This window comes from Hyperoodon ampullatus, assembly GCF_949752795.1.
Source record: "Hyperoodon ampullatus genome assembly, chromosome: 11".
Taxonomy (NCBI): Eukaryota; Metazoa; Chordata; class Mammalia; order Artiodactyla; family Ziphiidae; genus Hyperoodon; species Hyperoodon ampullatus.
Genome location: NC_136924.1, coordinates 39,759,426 through 39,779,529, shown reverse-complemented (window position 1 = coordinate 39,779,529; position 20,104 = coordinate 39,759,426). Strand labels below are relative to the sequence as shown.

Here is a 20,104-nt window from a genome sequence, read left to right as displayed (position 1 = left end):
TATTTTTACAAATCTCTTTAATATCTGGCTTAACAGAAGACAGCTGGATTCTCCTATCTTCTTTCACATTCAATCTGTTGCAATGTCACACATCATGTAGCTTCTGGAAAACCCTACTGCACACTTACGAGAAAATAAGACTGAAAATGCAAGTAACATCTTACTATGAAGATAGTTTTGACAATTATGGACTCTCTGAAAGGGTCTCAGGACACCCAGGGGTTCCCAGACCACACTTGGAGAACTGCTGATCTAAGCAGTGAAGTCCAAGAGATGGCAAATGGTGATGGGGTTTAGGACGCAAGTGGCGGAGGTAGCCTCTGTGAAAAGCAACACTTCATCTTTTGGAACAAGAGCAGAAGAGATGGGCACCAAAGCAGTTGTGAGGCAACCATGTGTTCCCTTCCTCTTCTATTTTTTTGGCCACACTGTGAGGCATGTGGGATCGTAGTTCACTGACCAGGGATTGAACCCGTGCCCCCTGAGTGCAAGTGCAGAGTCTTCACCACTGGACCACCAGGGAAGTCCCATCTGTTCCCTTCTTATGGACTGGTTTTCTCAGTGGGACCTGAGGTGAAGTCATTCACTCAGTGCAGGAGGTCTGAGGAGAGAGAGGACATGAATTTACTCTTGGTGAGTAGGAAAACTCGCTTACCAGTGACAGACAGTCAGACTGCCAAGAGGGACCATAAAACATCCTTCTCCGGGGCACTCAGCAGGCCACCCTGTAACTTACCTGCTGACAGAAACGAGTGGTGGGGATTCTTCAGCAAGGCTGAGCCTCTGGGCCACTGCTTCTCTCCCACCGTGAGTGGTATGACAGGGTGATGAAGAGCAGGATGTGGGGCCTAGCCTGCCTGGGTTCTAATCCTGGTCTGCAGTTGACTAGCTGTGTCCTTGGACCCTCTCTGTGCCTCAGCTTCCTATCTGTAAAACGGGAATAACTATAGTACCTACCTCACAGGGCTGTTATGAAGCTAAAAGATTAAATGACATGTAAAGTACTTAGCTGGGTGCCTGATAAAGGATGTGCTCCTGAAGGGCCAGCGACAACTACTGTCATTGCCACTATTATTATCGAAATGACTTACTGAGCTTCCACTCAGCCTGCAAGTGTGGGTAAGAATTGGCTTACCTGATGACTTTCTACTTAACTACCTACGTGTGGCCCTAAGCAGGCTGCGGATACAGGGGTGGGCAGAGCAACCTTGTCCTGCCTTCACCAGGTCTCCTGAAGGAGGCCAGCAGGACACAACCAGACACACCAATTAATGCAACAATCACAATCGCCCTAAGTGCTAACATGTAGAAAGGGCGTAGCACGTGGTTGCGGCTTTAGATACATTCCTCCCTTCATCCTGATACCAGGTCCTGAGTGGGTAAGCTCGGTTTTTACAGGTAAGGAGTCCAATTCGCAGCAAGGGACTGGCTTCCGTGTGGCCACGAGGCTCGAATCGGTTCTGTGAGACTCGTCCGACAGCTTGCGCGAAGGTCACGTTAACACAAACGCGCTTCCACGACGCTGGCCACCAGAACTCCAAACGAGTTCCCGCGCCCGGGGGAAAGGATTTCCGGCGGAAGTTCCTTCTGAGGGGGCGGAGCCACCGGCAGGCTTGGGGCGCCCCTCCGCCCCCAACTCCGTAGTCGACTTGGCCAATCGGAGCTCCGCTTCTTGCCAGGTGCGGGAAACTTGTTCTCCAATCAGAGAGCGCCATCGTCGCTCGGGCAACAGCGTCCTAGAGACGCCGAGTGGGCTGGGCTTCTGCGGCCTGAGGCTCTGGGGTCCGTGCTTAGAAGTGCGTCGGCGCTCAGAAGGGCCGCGCGAGGCGGAGGGTTGAGAAGGGCCGGGGTAAGACGGCGCGGCCTCCGCGAGCGCGCGCGAGCCCGGGGGGCTGAGGAGGGCCCGGGCGGGCAGCTCTGGGGGTCCCACAGCCCCGGGACGCGGAGCGTCCCCTCCCCGTCCGCGGCATAGGGCAGGTGACCCGTTTACTCGTTCCACACATGTGTGTGGCGCGCCTGCCTGTGCCAGGAGCCGTTTTCGGCTCTGGGGCTACTGCAGTGAATAGTACCGTCTTATTTGCGTGGAGGAAACCGACTATAAGCAACGAGGAAGATGGCGAATCTGCCTCCCTGCATTTCTGAGGGTTACATCGCTCCAATTTACAGAATGCTTCATGTCCCTTATTTCATCTGTCCCCACAGCAGTCTTTCGAGTATTTTAAACTCCGCCTTATAGATGAGGACTTGAACTCCACGGGGTGAAGGGGGTTGTCCCCACATCATACAACCGGAAGTTGCAGAGCTAGAATTCAAACTCAGCACTTAGTCTCATGTCAGAATCTCTGGTCTTTCTGGAACATTTTTCTTCCTCAGGCCGCACGAGTTATCCCTGCCTCTCTCAGAAATGTTGTTTGGAAGCACTCTGAAATTTCAGAGGTTCTTTAAGACTGTTGGTTAAATCACCCCATACTTCCTTTTCCTTCTCTCCTGAAAATCTTTGCCTTTCAGGATGCCTTGCCCCTGTTAAGAGGACTCTTACTTCACTTTCAAGAGGAGTAATTTAATAATGTTTCTTAAGTTGTATGTGCTCCTAAATTAGTAGACTTACAGAAATGCTGTAAAGACTTTTGACGTTCACATACTGCTGTTCCTTCATCTCTCTCTTTTATCCGTTGTCTTCAATTCAACATTTACTTGGCTAAGTTCTGGGGAATCGAAAGTGAATCAGGCAAGGATTTTGATTTTCCGTGAACATATTTTTCTCCCACTCAGCCTTACTGGAAGCTTTAGGAGGGCAAGGATTTATTTCAGCTACCTGTGCTCTCCCTTTCCCTATACCATCAGTTTGGTTGTTGGCTCATGGCAGGTGCTTGTAGATATTTGTCAAGAAAGGTTTACATGAGACTTTAAATTTGCTGTCCATTTTGTCTTCCGTTTCCCTGACCTTTTCCAGCTGTCCACCTCTTCCTGTGCAGAGATCTCTACAGCACCCATGCTGTGACCCCTGCAGCTGAGTGGCACATGGAGACAGAACCAGCTCCAGGAGGATGCTCAGGAGTCTGGCACCTGCCCAGAGCAGGAATCCAGTGGGAGGCCATTGGCTGTTAACCAGACAGTCGCTTTAATAAAGCCTCTTTACAGGTATCAAGTGAATGTTTAAGGTTAGTAGATGATGATAGTCACTGAAGTCTTTCTTGGATGAATCCTTCCCCTGCCAAGATTGAAAAACAAGCTGTACAATACAGATGAGAAGGTGTGAGTGAGGCAAGAAGCTAACAGTCGCTTTCTTCCTTTAAATACCACTAGTGAGCTGACCTTTTTTTTGTTTTGTTTTTTTTGGTTTTTTTGGTGGTACGTGGGCCTCTTACTGTTGTGGCCTCTCCCGTTGTGGAGCACAGGCTCCGGACGCACAGGCTCAGCAGCCATGGCTCACGGGCCCAGCCGCTCCGCGGCATGTGGGATGATCTTCCTGGCCCGGGGCACGAACCCGTGTCCCCTGCATTGGCAGGCAGACTCTCAACCACTGCGCCACCAAGGAAGCCTGAGCTGACTTTTTTGTATAGCATACTTATCTAAGAATACCCCAGGTCTAGGCTTGTGCAACTATGTAGGTTGAATTCTTGTACTAGTTAAATATTAATTCACCTTCAACGCAGGTGATAGGATATCCACACCATTTAGGAGAGGAGATGCAAAGGGAAGGAGCATTTGAGAAAACTCTGTGAATAGAGATAACATATGAACATGATGCACTTCCAGCACAAAAGAGCTTCGTTTTCCACTTTTTTTTCTGGTTTCAATCTTGTACCGCTATTTTGTTTAATTTGTTTCAGGCGCTACTGTTATCTTTTCATCTGTTTTTCTGCAGTTTTACTGTTTCTACTACTACTGCTCCTCCTGGCTGATACTTATTGAGCACTTACTGTGTTCCAGGCACAGTTTGGGACCTCACATTACCTTTTTAATTTAGTGCTCACTTCCTGCATATGAAAAAGTACAGTTATTATTCCCATTTCATAGATGAGGCAACAGGGATGCAGAAAAACTAAGGGACAACAAAGCTGATAGATGGTGACGTGTGGCTTCTGCGTCAGGACTGCCTGGTGACAGAGGCTGTGTTCTTTTTTTTGTTTTTGTTTTTTGGGCCCTCCGTGCGGCCTGCGGGATCTTAGTTCCCTGACCGGGGATTGAACCCGGGCCCTCGGCAGTGAAAGTGAAGAGTCCTAACCACCAACCTCCAGGGAATTCCCAGAGCCTGTGTTCTTGACCAGTGCTTTTACACTCTCAGATATGTGTGTACTCCAAAAGTCCCACTGGGCTTTGAGGTGACTTGTAAAAATATATACAATATGGTAAAATAGGAAAGTAATTTCAGGAGGAAAGAGAGTACTCGGATCATCTGTAATGGTTAATACAGTTGGGCTGCAAATTTAGCTGTGAGCTTCTTTTTTTTTCTCATTGAATGAAAGATTCTTTAAATTCTATAGCGCTTTATAGTTTTCAAAAGTTTCACACACATGATTTCATATAATCCCATAATAACCCCTTTTTTCCCCTCGCCTCTATATTGCCCCTCCCCCTTCCCTCCCCCCACTGGTAACCGCTAGTTTGTTCTCTATATTTGTGAGTCTGCTTCATTTTTGTTTTATTAGCTGTGAGCTTCTTGAACCCAGGAGAAGAAAATTAAAAAAAAAAAAAAAAAAGAGATAAATTGAATTCATTTTGTCCAGGCAAATAAGGCATTTTAGTTCCTTTGGAAAAAAAAGAAAGCATTTCTAATGCCTCCATCTAAAGGACATTTCTCCTGGGGTTCATAACCAAGCCCTGGATGGCCGGGTTTCCTACAGAGTGACCAGGGTGTAGGCTCAGCGTCCTCACTATTAAGGGAGAGAATGTGGATGATTGTATTTGCGTAGGATTTTTGAAATGAAAATTTTTTGAATAGTAGTAGTTTTCAGGAACACCTTCTGAATTTTGTTTTTCTCCTGGGAATTTGTAAATGGTCTTATCCTGGACCCTGGGTTGGTCTCAGTCATTTGTTTACTTAACAGTTATTTATGGAGCACTTGCTGTATGCCAGGCCCTGTCTAGGCATTGAGGACACTGCAGTGATGGTCACGTCACTGTCCTGATATGCCCAGTGCCTCCACCCTGTCGTTTTCTCCCGCTGGAGTGTTTCTGGACAGACTTTGGTTTGCCTTTCTTTGTTGTCCTATGGAACCCGGAGACGACCCTCAACACCTTACACTGTAACGGTCTCCCTGCCTTTGACCCTGAGCTCTGGCTGATTCATGTTTCTGTGCCTTCCCAGGACCTAAAGTTAATGACAACTGTCCGGGGGTGAGTGCAGCCTGCTGTGTGTCAGGCTCTTTAGATACATTATCTGAGTCCTGTCACAGCTTTCAGAGTGTGGCACTGAACCGTCGTGGGTCACTTGCCCCTTGAGAACCTGGTGGAAGCCATGTATCCTCTCTCTAGAAAAATCACCTCACACACACTTTGGCATTTAATCTCTGAGAGTTTGAAGATCTAAAAATGCACACATGTGTACCTTGCCCCTAGATTCCAGGTTATGAATAACGTGCTTTAAAGAGAGATATTATCTCCATTTTGCCGTTGAGGAAACTGGGTCAGGAGGAGGTTAATTAACTTGCAAGTTTGCATGGTAGATAATGGAATCAGTTTGACTCCATGTCTTCTTGACTTCAAACCCTTCATTTTTTCCACTGTCCCAAAGTAGAGGTGCTCAGTAAATGAGGGAGTGAGTGTATGGAAGGTTTAAAAAGGGAGCTTTAAAGTGTATGTGCCCCCAAATATGACAAAACATCCATTTGATATCAGAATAGACAAGGAGAAGATTTTTCTCAAGTACTTGGATTTAACTGCCAAAATTTTTTGTGTTGCTTGCAACTTTTTCCAGTTTTGTCAAGTGATAATTTTCCCCCCATGATACCAGTTCCAACAGTTTTTGCTTCTGATGCCATTTCTGTTTGGCTGTGCACATTTCTTACTGTCGTGTTGAATTATGTTTTCTCTGGATGCCAAGGCAGATGGATGGCACTTTTGTTATGATTCTGATATAAATAGCATCTGTTAGAAACTGGACATCAATACTTATCTGGCAAGTAAAACAAATATATCAGTGGAATAGCCTTCTAATCATGTTTATGCCTGTGGTTAATAAGTGCATCTGATGGTCTGTGACTCGGTGCTTGTTTGGGGGGCATTGGTTTTATTATCCTTGCTATTTTCTACCTTACCGTACAAGTTTTGATATAATCGTATTTATTAATTCTCTTTATGTAGAAAACCTAAACTGAAGGCGGTGCGAAGCCAGGGGTGACCTAAAGGGCCCATCACAGTGCCTCGCTCGTGCTCAGAACATTGCTTGGCTTTCGAGATCAAGGGTAAAATTAACCCATGCCCCTTACCCTTGCACTGATAGGTGTTGATAACTGTGGTCCATTGAGAACAAAGATTCATAGAGTGCTTCCTGTGTGCCAGGCCCCATGGTAGGTGCTGCGTATAGGAAGATGAGTGCAGCTGATTCTCTCCGCTGGAAGAGCTCACTGACTAACTAGCAGGGCGCACAGATAAACAGCCACGAGAAAAGTCTGGAAGCAGAGAATCAAAGTGAAGATAGATGTGGGACTAGAGGGATGGACTGAGAGGTATTAATACTTTATTCTTGACGTGCCCCAGCCCCTAGCAAGGTAATGGAAATATGGGTGCCTTTGACCTTTTTGTCCTTTTCTTTTTTAAAAAATATTTATTTATTTATTTGGCTGTGCTGGGTCTTAGTTGCGGCATGCGGGCTCCTTTAGTTGCGGCATGCGGGCTCCTTTAGTTGCGGCATGCGGAATGTAATTCCCTGATCAGGGATCGAACCTGGCCCCCCTACATTGGGAGCGTGGAGTCTCAACCGCAGGACCACCAGGGAAGTCCCTGTCCTTTTCTTTATTAAATAAAACAATTGGCAAAGCAAAACTATAAGACCAAGTTGTCTGTAAAGGCATGATTAGGTTTTTTTAAGTTTTATTTATTTAATTTTAATTTTATTATTTTTAATTGAAGTGTAGTTGATTAACAATGTTGTGTTAGTTTCAGGTATACAGCAAAGTGATTCAGTTACACATATATATGTATGTTCTTTTTCAGATTCTTTTTAAAAAATCACATTTATTTATTTATTTTTGGCCACGTTGGGTCTTCGTTGCTGCGTGCGGGCTTTCTCTAGTTGCGGCAAGCAGTGGCTACTCTTCGTTGCAGTGTGCAGGCTTCTCATTGCGGTGGCTTCTCTTATTGCGGAGCACAGGCTCTAGGCGCACAGACTTCGGTAGTTGTGACACACGGGCTCAGTAGTTGTGGCGCACGGGCTTAGTTGCTCCGTAGCATGTGAGATCTTCCCACACCAGGGCTCGAGCCCACATCTCCTGCATTGGCAGGTGGATTCTTAACCACTGTGCCATCAGGGAAGTCCCCAGATTCTTTTCTATTATAGGTTATTACAAGATATTGAATATAGTTCCCTGTGCTATACAGTAGGAACTTGTTGTTTATTTTATATATAGTAGTTTGTATTTGCTAATCCCAAACTCCTAATTTATCCCTCCCCCATTTCCCCTTTGGTAACCATAAGTTTGTATTTTATGTCTGTTTTGAGTCTATTTCTGTTTTGTAAATAAGTTTATTTGTGTCATTTTTTAAAGATTCCACATAAAAGTGATGTCATATGCTATTTGTTTTCCTCTGTCTGACTTACTTCACTTAGTATGATAATCTCTAGGTCCATCCATGTTGCTGCAAATGGCATAATTTCATTCTTTTTATGGCTGAGTAGTATTCCATTGCATAAATATATGTACCACATCTTCTTTATCCATTCATCTGTTGATAGGCATTTAGGTTGTTTCCATGTCTTGGCTGTTGTAAATAGTGCAGCAGTAAACATTGGGGTGCGTGTATCTCTTTGAATTAGAGTTTTCGCCTTTTCCAGATAGAAGGCATGATTAGTTTTAAGGAGGATAGGAAGGCCTCGTGAAGGAGGGGCTCTACCTTTAGTCTTGAAAGATGAATTGGAGTGTGGTGGGAGAGGAGGAAAAAGCATGAACCCATACTCAGAGGTGAGGGACTACATGGTATATTCATTCAGATTCTGTGTAAAAATGCAGCAGGTGTGGAGCTGTGGTGTCTGGAAGAGTCTCCTGGGGCCAGGTTATTAATGATGTGAATGATCTTACGTCCCACAGTTAGGAGTTTGATTTCAGTCTGTATACCCTGGAGAAGTAGTGCAAGTACATGTTTTTGGTTGTTGTTGTTTTTTTTAATTAAAAACAATGTAGATTCACAAAAAAGTTGCAGAATCAGTACAGAGAGTTCCCGAGTGCCCCCAGCTTGCCCCAGTGGTAGCATCTTACAGAATAACCGTAGCACACTTAGCAAACCAGAACACTGTCTTTGCTACAGTGCTAGTAACAAATAGAGACTTTATTCAGATTTCACCAGTTTTGACAGGCACTCATTTTATTTCTTGGTGCATAGTCCTGTGAAATTTTAACACATGTAGTTTTGCCTTGCACGTTTTTTAAGCCAGGGAGTAATGTAACTGTATCTGTGCTTTAGAAAGATAAATCCTGGCAACAGAGGAGGGTGGAGCAGAAAGGAGTTGGAGACCTGGGTGCATCTAAGGGGCTCTTTCTGGAATCCAGATGAGTGAGGACGAACGTGGGCAGTGACGTGAGGGATGGAGAGGGCAGGGGGGTCGATGTAAGAGGTGTTGTCCAAGTAACATTGGCAGTACTTGCTGACTGCTTAGAAGGAGTGCCGGCGGCCAGAGTCGTGGAGAAAGAAGCAGGCCTGTGACACCATTAAGGATTCTGGTCTTAGTTTTCTAAGGGCAATAGGAAGCAATTGGAGTTTTTAAAGCAAGGAAGTAACGCGAGGAGATCAGTATTTTAAAATGATGTTTCTGGCTGATGTGAGGAAAATGGAGGGAACCACAGTGGTGTGTGTGTGTGTGAGATTGTGGTGTGTGTGTGGCTGTGGTGTGGTGTGTGTGTGATGCGTGCATGTATGTATGCGTGTATGCATGTATGTGTGTATGCTTGTGTTTGTGTGTGGTGTGTGTGGTGTGTGTGGTGTGTTTGTGTGTGGTGTGTGTGTGTGTGGTGTGTGTGTGTGTGTGTGTGGTGTATGTGTGGTGTGTTTGAGTTATGGGAAGAGAAGTGGTGCTCATTGTGTTGACATAAAATACCTCTGCCTGAGAAACGTAAAATTTAGTGTGAAATTCACATGAAGGACCCGCCCAAGGTTTTGGACACAATTTTCCAGTAACTCACAAGATCGGATTATTTTGCAGACCCAAGGGCTCTGTTCCTATGGCTTGATAAGCTAAATAAGAAAATCCATCTAACCCCGCTGCTCTCTTACTTTTCAGAATTTACAAATTCAGAAATAGTTTATCTTGAAGGCAATGAAACAAAACAGCACCAAAACAGATAGTGCCACCATCACCAGCGCCACTTGTAGAGCCAAGGCCAGGCGAGCGCTTCTCTTTCCCCAACGCCTGTGTCAGCAGACGGGTCAGAGGAACCTGGCGAGTTCACTGTGAGGTGCTGGGCTCAGGCCTCGAGACAAAGGTGCTCAGAAAGTGGTGGTGATACCACGATCACTTCCATCTGTTTTGTTTCAGTTGTTCACGCAGCAAGCGTGTGCTCAGTGCTGATTCTTGTTGCACACTTGTCTTCTAGGAACTTACATATCATATCAACAAGCATCGGCTTATAAATTTTAAAGTCGAATGTCCTTTGTTTGGTGCTGCACGTGACCACAGGTGTTAGCTGGCTACGGTGAACTCGGAAGATGCTTCCGCCAGGCCTGCAGGGCTCTCTGGACACTGCAGGTCCACGTGTCTGGCTGTAGGTGGCGGCAGCCCCACGACTTTCCGTTATGGAACTCGAGCTGGGAAACTGTCTCATCTTCCCTTTGCCAGCATCCGAGGACTTGCTGGGGCCTGGCTGCACTATAAATAGGACACATTCAACACTCCTGGTCTTCTCACAGGAGCCTGGAGGATGCAGTCGTTTCCATCGATTACATTTTAAAAGGCTGCCAGTGAAACCGTGTTTGAGCTGGGAACAGCTGTTTGACAGCTGATGTGTGGTCAGTTTCTCTGACGCAGCTTGTTTTTCTGTTGCCTGTTGCTGTATCTGTCATCACATTAGGAGTGGTGGTGAGTCTGAAAATATTTATTAGGTAAGAGTGAATTTCTGAGGCACTTTCTGAAACTAGACTTCTGTGTCCATGATACAGAAGGCGCGTTACAGACAAAAACAAAATAAGCCTTTTCTTTAGGATCTGTGTTCTGGAGCATCAGGGAATTCGTGCTGATATAAATGACCCCAAAGCCACAACACTCAATTCAGTTAAACTCAGTAAGCATTATTTTTTGGACCACCGTCATCAGATGTGCTCCCTGCCCTCACGGCACTGATGGTCTAACGGGGAACATAGACATCAAACAATCATAAGGGTCATGGGTGTTAATTAAGAAAACCTTTGACCCTGGTCACTAGTTCTCGGCACAGAGTTATGAGAGTGAGAAATCACAGATGATGCCGAGGCTTCTACCTTAGATGGTGGGAAAGAGCGTGACGATCCTAAACAAGACCAAGGAGTGGCAGGGTGTGTTTGTGTGTGTGTGTGTGTGTGTGCGTGCGTGCACGTTTTTGGAGAAGAGTGCTGTTTGAAAGACGGGGCTGTGAAAATCCTTCCTTCATTAATTTGATAAATGCTTTTGGAGCTCCAGTGATACTGGGTGCTCTGGGGCAGGGGGTGCAGTAGTGCAAAAACACTGTTTTATTTCATGGAGCCTATAATCAAGTGTATAGTTTCCCAGATGAAAGTATAATTACTCATTGAGGTGAGTGCAGGGCAGGGGAAGGACAGGCTGTGATGAGAGACTCTACCAGGAGGATGTAGGCCAGGCAAGCAGGACGCCGTCTCTAAGGAGGCCATGGCCACATGTGGATCAGGAGGTGAGAGGAGCCAGCTGGGTGCAGAGTTGGGGGAGGAGAGGATCTGGGCAGAGGGGCCCATGGGGCCGTGGGAAGCAGGTGGGGAGAGTGACAGAGGCAGGAGCCGGGTCACATGCTGCCTGGTAGACCCCGGCAGGCATGTTATATCTAACATGCTGTGATACGTTTATTAGAGAACATTTAAAGTAAAGATCAGTGTCCGCACCAGCCCAACATGGCTGTTTTTGTCTGCAAGATGAGGCCCTGTAGACCCTGGCCTCCTGTGAAAATATGTTTTTATATCATGTTTATAACGTATACCCCACTGTACCTTTTCCCTTAACATTGTGCTAAACATGTCTTTCTGTTTTGACATATTCTATATCATTATTTATAATAGTGATAAATAATCACCAGATCAAACTTTGAGAGGCTTGTGTTTTATTTTGAGTTTGATTTCTGAGCTGGTGTGGGTGAGTCTTGTAGTGCACGTGGGTAGACTTGAAATTTATGCTGCAAGAGAAGGTATTTGTGAAAATGCGGTTCGGGAGGAAGGTGAGAGCCTGCCTGGGGGTTTGAGGAGACCCTGAGGTGGGGGGAGACCCTGGGTGCAGGAAGGCCGAGGCCCAGATGCCGGGGGCTGCCGGCTGGGGAGAAGGTTGGTTTATAACCAGGGATTTTTCCGCTAAATTGAATTCAGATGACTGGCTAAATTGTTTTTTATGATACCCTATCATTTGGAATATATTTGTAAATCAACTTGCATTCTTATAATTCCTATGTTTAGGACAGTAAACGAGGGGTTGCCAGCCGATTCTAAGATCTTCAGGGAGTGTGAGACCGAGACGGGGGAGGAGGACTGGGCTTCACACGCTGGTGTCATGAACCCTGGAATCGTAATATTTGATTAGATATGTATGTAGGTGACTTGCTTTTCATTTTCTACATGTTATTTTGAGAAGGTTGCAGAATTGTTAGACTGTTGTGCAAATGCGAGGTATCCATTCTTGAGAATTGACAGATTTTCTTACTACTCTTACTACTTATTAATACATGCAGACTTCATTGTTCTTATCCATGTGTTTATGTGAGCATGCACACAGACCACTCACATGTACCTGGGTGAGTGCAGACCCCTAGCACAGTTGGGCAAAAAGCCTAGGATTAAATTCAGGTGACTTTGGGTCTTGGCCTCATGAGTAAATTTGGCTTTTCCCTGTGGTGTTTCATTTCTCCACCTCTAAAAATATGGATAATGGTGTCTAACTCACAAGGTTGATGATTAACCAATGGCCAGCAAAATAGGTTATTGCGAGGTGACGCTACTAGAATCACCTAAATGCAACATGTGCTGGTCTTTTAACTTCATTTTGATATCAAGCTGGGAATTTTACACATGAGCCTCCTTAAAAACTATAGACTTGTATTTAGAAATCAACTTCAGCTTCTTCTAAAGCAGTCGTCCCAGCTTGTTAAAACACAGATGGCTGGGCCACCACCCCAGAGTTTCAGGTTGGTTGGTCTGGGTTGGAGCCTGAGAATTTGCATTTCTAGAAAGGTCCCAGGTGATGTTTATATTGCTGGTTCAGGGACCACATTTTAAGAACCACTGTTTCAAAGCTGCATGTCTGTTTCAATAGCCTTTAAAAAATTATTTATTTATTTAATTAATTATTTTTTGGCTGTGTTTGATCTTCGTTGCTGTGTGCGGGCTTTCTCTAGTTGCGGAGAGCGGGGGCTACTTTTTGTTGTGGTGCACGGGCTTCTCATTGCGGTGGCTTCTCTTGTTGCGGAGCATGGGCTCTAGGCACACGGGCTTCAGTAGTTGTGGCACTCGGGCTCAGTGGTTGTGGCTCATGGGCTCTAGAGCACAGGCTCAGTAGTTGTGGTGCATGGGCTTAGTTGCTCCGTGGCATGTGGGATCTTCCTGGAACAGGGCTCGAACCCGTGTCCCCTGCATTGACAGCTGGATTCTTAACCACTGTGCCACCAGGGAAGTCCTCAATAGCCTTTTAAAACTAATTTTTTTATTTTTATTTTTTAAATTAGAGACTACTTTTATTTTTTAAATAAATTTATTTATTTATTTTTGGATGCATTGGGTTTTTGTTGCTGTGCGCAGGCTTTCTCTATTTGCGGCGAGCAGGGGCTACTCTTTGTTGTGGTGCGTGTGCTTCTCATTGTGGTGGCTTCTCTTGTTTTGGAGCACGGGGTCTAGGCACGCGGGCTTCAGTAGTTGCGATGCATAGGCTCAGTAGTTGTGGCACGTGAGCTCAGTAGTTGTGGTGCACGGGCTTAGTTGCTCTGCGGCATGTGGGATCTTCCCGGACCAGGGATTGAACCCGTGTCCCCTGCATTGGCAGGTGGATTCTTAACCACGGTGCCACCAGGGAAGTCCCCAAAACTAATTTTTTTAAATAGAAAATAAATGCATGTAGAAAATAATGGTTTTAGTAACAATAGAAAACCATGTTATGTCTGCTTGAGGAATCTAAAAATGGAATAATAGCTCCTGTCCTCTTGAGATGAACTGACGAGGACATCTCTTGGGCAAAGTCTTTAGCGTAACCCCTGCGGTGGGGTGATGCACTTCAACTCTCATCAACTCTAGGAAGACAGGTGTCACTGAGTTTCTGTAAGCTACGTCAGGGTAGTTAGACGTCCTGTGGGGGCACCTTGTTCCTGTTCTTTTAAAACGTGCCATTTTCTTTACATCCCAAGTTAGGTCTTGAACTCCTGGGGGCTGGGTGGGCCATACTTCTCTTTCTGTTCCTCCACTCTTGCCAGTGTGTGGCCTGCAGCATTCGCTAAAGAGCGAGCGGTTGAGAGCAGAGTTGGTTGGAGAATGCTTACACCAAGAATGTTTAGGTGTGACATCCACATAGGCTCCGTTTTCAGAGTGATCCAGATTTGGCTTTTCCGAGTATTCGTATTGTAACTGAAGTCTCACTAGCTTTTATGATCCTGCAGTTGGTAGAAATTAGAACTGGAGAAGACCCAACGGGTCATCCAGACCGTTCTCCTGCTGGAAGAGGATTATTCCCTGCAGTGTACTCAGTAGCATTAGGAGGCATTACTTTTCATATGATTACTATTTTTTTTGTGTGCTGTCTTCAACTAAGTGTTTCTTGAATTGAATCTCTTTGTATTCAAGTAATAAAATGCACAACAGGCAATACATTTCTGGGTGATTATCTCACTCCTCAGGTGGTGTAATAAGGTATGAGGCCAAAGCCCTGGCATGCCTTATTGTTATTAGGGAGGGAATTTATGGATAAAATAAAGCGGTTAACTGCATCAGCGGTAACCACAACGCGGAACGCAGTTACGGCGGATCCCCCCACCCCCTTACTTGGAGAGCAGGTCAGGCGGGAGACCACAGCCTTAGCCGTGCAGGCAGCAGTGGGGGTGCCAGAGACTCGCCACTGCCTGCAAGGAGCTTGTTGTTCATTTTGCAAAAAGCAGCAGGAAAGCCTTGGCTGTTGACAGCCATGCAAACTTGATAGCTGGGAAGAGCCTGACTCTGGACCCAGCTCGGGGTTTAGCACTGTGCTCCTGGGCAAATCGCTTGCCTGCTCTGAGCACCCGTTTCCTCACCTATGAAACGGGAAGAGCAGTAAGTGATTGGGCCTGGGAAGGGTTAGATGAGTTTTTCATCAATCTTAAGCACATTTCCTGGTTCGGAGTAAGTCCCTCTTAAACGCTAATTGGATTTGAATCATTGTTTTCCCTTCTTGAAATTCTTCCTAAGCTTGAGTCTCTTGTCTCTTCTTCAGTCTCGTCCAGTTATCTCACGTGCACGACCATCCCCGCCATCCTCAGTGCTCCTTCCTGAGCCCTCTGTGCCATGTCGTCGCGTCCCTTGCACATGCCCTCACCTTGCCGTATCATGTGTGCCTTTCAAAACTCTGACCCCAGTTAAACCCAGCTCAGTGGCCTTGCCGTGCAGCTGAACGTGGCTGGAGAAACGCAGCACCGCCATGAGTAGTGGCCCCTGAGTTCCTGTCCACGGGCCTCGGGGGGGCTCTCAACACTCCCGGCAGTGCTGCTACTTCTCCTGCTCGCCTTCCCTTCTAGACGACGGTTTCATTCCATATCCTTTCCCTGTCCGCACTTGCTGCTGATGACCCAACTTTCACAGAGAAAAGAGACACCAGCGGAAGGGAACTGCCACATGCCCTCCTCTACGCGTTCAGTCACACGCTCTCTCCTCTCCTTGTCACGAGGCGTGAACGGTCCGTGCGCCTGGAAGAGGCTTGGCCACGAGAGGAGACCCTGTCTCCACAGGCAAACCTATGGGAACCAGCCATGCTCTCCCTTCTCTCCTGCTTCATCCCTCTTGGCCCTGAGGCTGGGTCGCGATCACGAGTATTCAGACGTGCTGCTGATTCTCCTGTGTTAAGGACGGTTTTCTCTTGACCCCATCCCTCCTCTGGTTCCCACCCTTCTGCTTTACAGCAGAGTTCCTTGAAACAGGCATCTCTATCTGCTGTCACTGATTCCTCTCTGAGTTTATCTGAACTCACTTAGACAGGCTTCCTCCCAACCACCCAGTTCCACCAGTATGGCTACTATTAGGGTCATAGGTGGTTCCCAGCTGGCTTAATCCAAGGGGCAGTTCTTGGTCCTCATCTTACATGATTATCCCTGTAACCTTTGACACACAACATCACCCCCTCCTCCTTGACATACTTTCTTCACTTGGTTTCCTGGACACTCCAGTCCCTTGGTTTTTCTCCTCTCTCACTGGTCACTCTCCCTCAGTCTCCTGTGCCAGTTCCTCCTTATCTCCCTGAGCTCTGAATGTCGGCGTACCCCAAGGCTCAGCCCTGACAGCTCTTCTTTTTTTACACCTACTTTTCTGGTGGGCTGATCTGATATCATGCCTTTATGTACATTATATGCTGACAGTCCCCAGACTTCTGTCTTCATCCTTCATACATCCAACTGCCTATTCAGTATCTCCACTGGGCTATTGAATAAGTGTCTTAACTGTAATATGTCCAGAAGGAATTCTTGATCTTCTCCTCCACACCTGACCTACCTACGGTCTCTCCCATCTCAGTTAATAGCCATTCAGTCCAGCCTTTTTCTTGCCTGCCAGGTCACGTCTGTAAGGAAATACGTTGGCTATTCCTTCAGAATGTGTCTGGAATCTGATCATTTTTCAACACTTTCTCCAAAAGCATCCTGGTCCAAGCCACAGCTTCTCTTGTGTGGATGATTGCAGTAGACTTGTAACTGGACTTCCTGCTTCCTCTCTTGCCTCTGTAGATCTTTTCTTTTTTTTAAACATCTTTATTGGAGTATAATTGCTTTACAATTGTATGTTAGTTTCTGCTTTATAACAAAGTGAATCAGCTGTACATATACATATATCCCCATATCTCTTCCCTCTTGCGTCTCCCTCCCTCCCCAAATGTAGATCTATTCTTGACATACAGCCAGAGGGATCCTTTAAATGCAAAGGCCAGGTCATAACCCTTTGTTTAACCCTCTTCTCTGTACATAACCCTCAGCAGCTTCACACATCACTCACAGCCTAAGGCTCACGGGGGCCCATGTGGTTTTACTCTGTCCAGCCTCCCGCTGCCTCCTTGTCCTCCTCATGGCACTGTTCCCTTTCTGGTTCCCTTCAGATCTCTGCTCAGCGTCACCTGTTTTCCTCCTCTGCTCCATTTATCTCCATAGCCCTTACGCATGTGTATAATTTACTTACTTTATTTACTAGAATATAAGGTCCATGAGGTCCATGATTGGGCCAGTTTTGTTCATTGATCCCCAAGCTTCTAGAAGGAGATCAATAAACACGTTTTGACTGTATGAACATGTACCAAGCCACGGTCTTCTGGAAATTTACCTATGTTGTGATTCTAGGTTTCAGTTCAGTTAAATGTACCTAGTTGAAGAAGGATGTATGTGGGACTCTGGATGAAGCCCTCAGCCTCACACGGCATCAGCCCTGATATGGTCCCTGCCCACAGGGACCTGCCAACGGATGGTGGCAGATAAGACAGGTCCAGACTGATACTGTGCCAGGTAGTCAGGGCTGCCCGAAGAGACGAAAGCAGAGTGCCGGCCAGTGTGGATCTCCTATACATGAAAAAGTTCTGATTCATTTCTTCAACCCTGTAAACTTGAGGTTCTTCAGATCAAGTGCTTTAGAGGTGTTGCCTAGCCTGATTTTCTATACTCGTATAGTGCCATGCACATCCATCTGTTTTCGAATATTATTCATTACGCGCTTGTGTTTAAATGTGAAGCCCAGTAGGGAATTATTTTTTTTTTTTGGCTGAGAAGGATAGCCAAGTTAGGAGCCTCAGACAGTTGATGGCTATAAAACTTCCCTGTAGAGCTGGAACTTAGGCTTCCTGATTCACTTGAGGCAAGGGAGAGTTTTGTTCCTTGTTCTTATGCTGAGAGCGGCCAGAAAGGAATGAGCAGAAAATCTGCCCTGATTTTTGAAATGCCAATAAGCCACAGACTGGCAGAATCTATGAGTTATAAATTCATAATTGCATGTAATAACGTGGTGACCACTGAGCGCCAGGGCCTTCTGCTGGCGGGCATGGGAGCGCGGCCAGGTTCGCTCTAACAGTGGGGGCGTGAGCCTGGGTGAGACCCACAGTGCCCAAGATAAACAGGAAACCCCCCGGGACTGTCTCTGGGGTGCATCTGGTTTTGTGTCCGGCTTTGGCCTTGCTTCCTCTAAGTCTTTTAATCGCGTTCTCAATAACCATCAAGTACACATGTTACCTTAAAAATTATTGAGAAGGCACCCACCATGCCAGAGGCGTCCAGGGGAGCAGCTTCTCTCTTTGCCCACCAAGCGCTGCTCCCTCTTTCCCTCCTCCCCCTTTTTCTTTCTAATTCTGATGTAATTCACATACCATAAAATGAATCCTTTTAAAGTATACAATTTCGTGGCTTTTAGTATATTCACAAAGTTGTGTGACCATCACCACTACCTGACTTTTGTCACCCCCAAAGAAACCGCATACCCGTTAGCAGTCCCATTTCCCCCTTCCTTTAGCCCCTGGTAACCACTCACCTACTTTCCGTTTCTATAGATTTACTTATTCTGCACATTTTATATCAATTGAATCATATAGTATATGGTCTTTTGGGTCTGCCTTAGCCTAATATTTTCAAGATTCATTTTTGTTGTAGCATGAATCAGTGTTTCATTCCTTTTTATGGCTGAATTATATATAGTCCACTGAATGAATAGACTGATGCATTTACCAGTTGATGGACCTTTGGGTTGTTTCCACTTCTTGGCTGTTGTGGGTATGCTGCTATGAACATTTATGTACAAGTTTTTGTGTGGACATAGGTTTTCAATTCCCTTGACTATATACCTGGGAGTAAAATTGCTGGGTCATATGCTAACTCTATGTTTAACTTTTTGAGATACTGACAACCTATTTCCAAAGCAGCTGAACCATTTTACATTCCTACCAGCAATGTATGAGGGTTCTAATAGCATTACATCCTCGCCAATACTTGTTATTGTTTGTTACTTTGATTATAGCCATCCTAGTGGCTGCTAAGTGATAGCTTATTGTGTTCTGATTTATATTTTCCTAATGACTTATGATGCTGAGCATTTTTTCATATACTTGCTGGCCATTTGTATGTCTTCTTGGGAGGAGTGTCTGTTCAGATCCTTTGCCCATTGTTAAATTGGGTTATTTGACTTTCTATTATTGACTTGAAAGAGTTCTTGATATGTTCTACATATTAGATTCTTATCAGATATATGATTGACAAATAATTGATTCCATTCTGTGGGTTGTCTTTTCACTTTCTTGATAGTGTCCTTTGAAGCACAAAAATTTTAATTTTGATGAAGTCCAATTAACATTCCTTCTTTGGTTGCTTGTATTTGTGATATCATATCTAAGATACTATCACATAATCTCAAGTCACAAAGATTTACACCTCTGTTTTCTCCTAAGAATTTTATAGTTTCAGTTCTTTTTCCTTTTTTTAATTTTTGAATTTTATTTTACTAATTTTTTTATACAGCAGGTTCTTTTTTTTTTTTTAAGAAAAGAAGTAGATTTATTTATTTATGTCTTCCTTGTGGTGTGCGGGCTTCTCTTGTTGCGGAACATGGTCTCTAGGCACGTGGGCTTCAGTAGTTGTGGCTCATGAGCTCTAGAGCGCAGGCTCAGTAGTTGTGGCACACAAGATTAGTTGCTCCACGGCATGTGGGATCTTCCTGGACCAGGGCTCAAACCCATGTTCCCTGCATTGGCAGGTGGATTCTTAACCATTGTGCAACCAGGGAAGCCCTATACAGGAGGTTCTTTTTTTTTTAATTTTTAATTCTTAATTTTTTTATACAGCAGGTTCTTATTAGTCATCCATTTTATACACATCAGTGTATACATGTCAATCCCAATCTCCCAGTTCATCACACCACCCCCGCGCCCCCGGCCACTTTTCCCCCTTGGTGTCCATACGTCTGTTCTCTACATCTGTGTCTCTATTTCTGTCCTGCAAACCAGTTCATCTGTACCATTTTTCTAGCCTTCACATATATGCGTTAATATACGATATTTGTTTTTCTCTTTCTGACTTACTTCACTCCGTATGACAGTCTCTAGATCCATCCACGTCTCTACAAATGACCCAGTTTCGTTCCTTTTTATGGCTGATATTCCATTGTATATATGTACCACATCTTCTTTATCCATTTGTCTGTCGATGGACGTTTAGGTTGCTTCCATGACCTGGCTATTGTAAATAGTGCTGCAGTGAATATTGGGGTGTCTTTTTGAATTATGGTTTTCTCTAGGTATATGCCCAGTAGTGGGATTGCTGGGTCATATGGTAATTCTATTTTTAGTTTTTTGAGGAACCTCCATACTGTTCTCCATAGTGGCTGTATCAATTTACATTCCAACCAACAGTGCAAGAGGGTTCCCTATTCTCCACACCCTCTCCAGCATTTGTTGTTTGTAGATTTTCTGATGATGCCCATTCTAACTGTGAGGTGATACCTCATTGTAGTTTTGATTTGCATTTCTCTGATAATTAGTGATGTTGAGCAGCTTTTCATGTGCTTCTTGGCCATCTGT

General features: G+C 45.3%; 1 protein-coding gene across 1 annotated transcript in view; it reads left to right on the top strand.

The window, feature by feature from the left end:
- Positions 1-9,472: 9,472 nt before the first annotated feature.
- The window catches only part of EFCAB6 (EF-hand calcium binding domain 6), a gene marked incomplete at both ends in the record, with an annotated part of 231,404 nt that continues 220,772 nt past the window's right edge, over positions 9,473-20,104 (top strand). The window contains one exon of the mRNA XM_079714428.1: positions 9,473-9,540. Within this exon, the coding sequence (XP_079570554.1) occupies positions 9,473-9,540 (68 nt within the window). The remainder of the gene's footprint in view (positions 9,541-20,104) is intronic.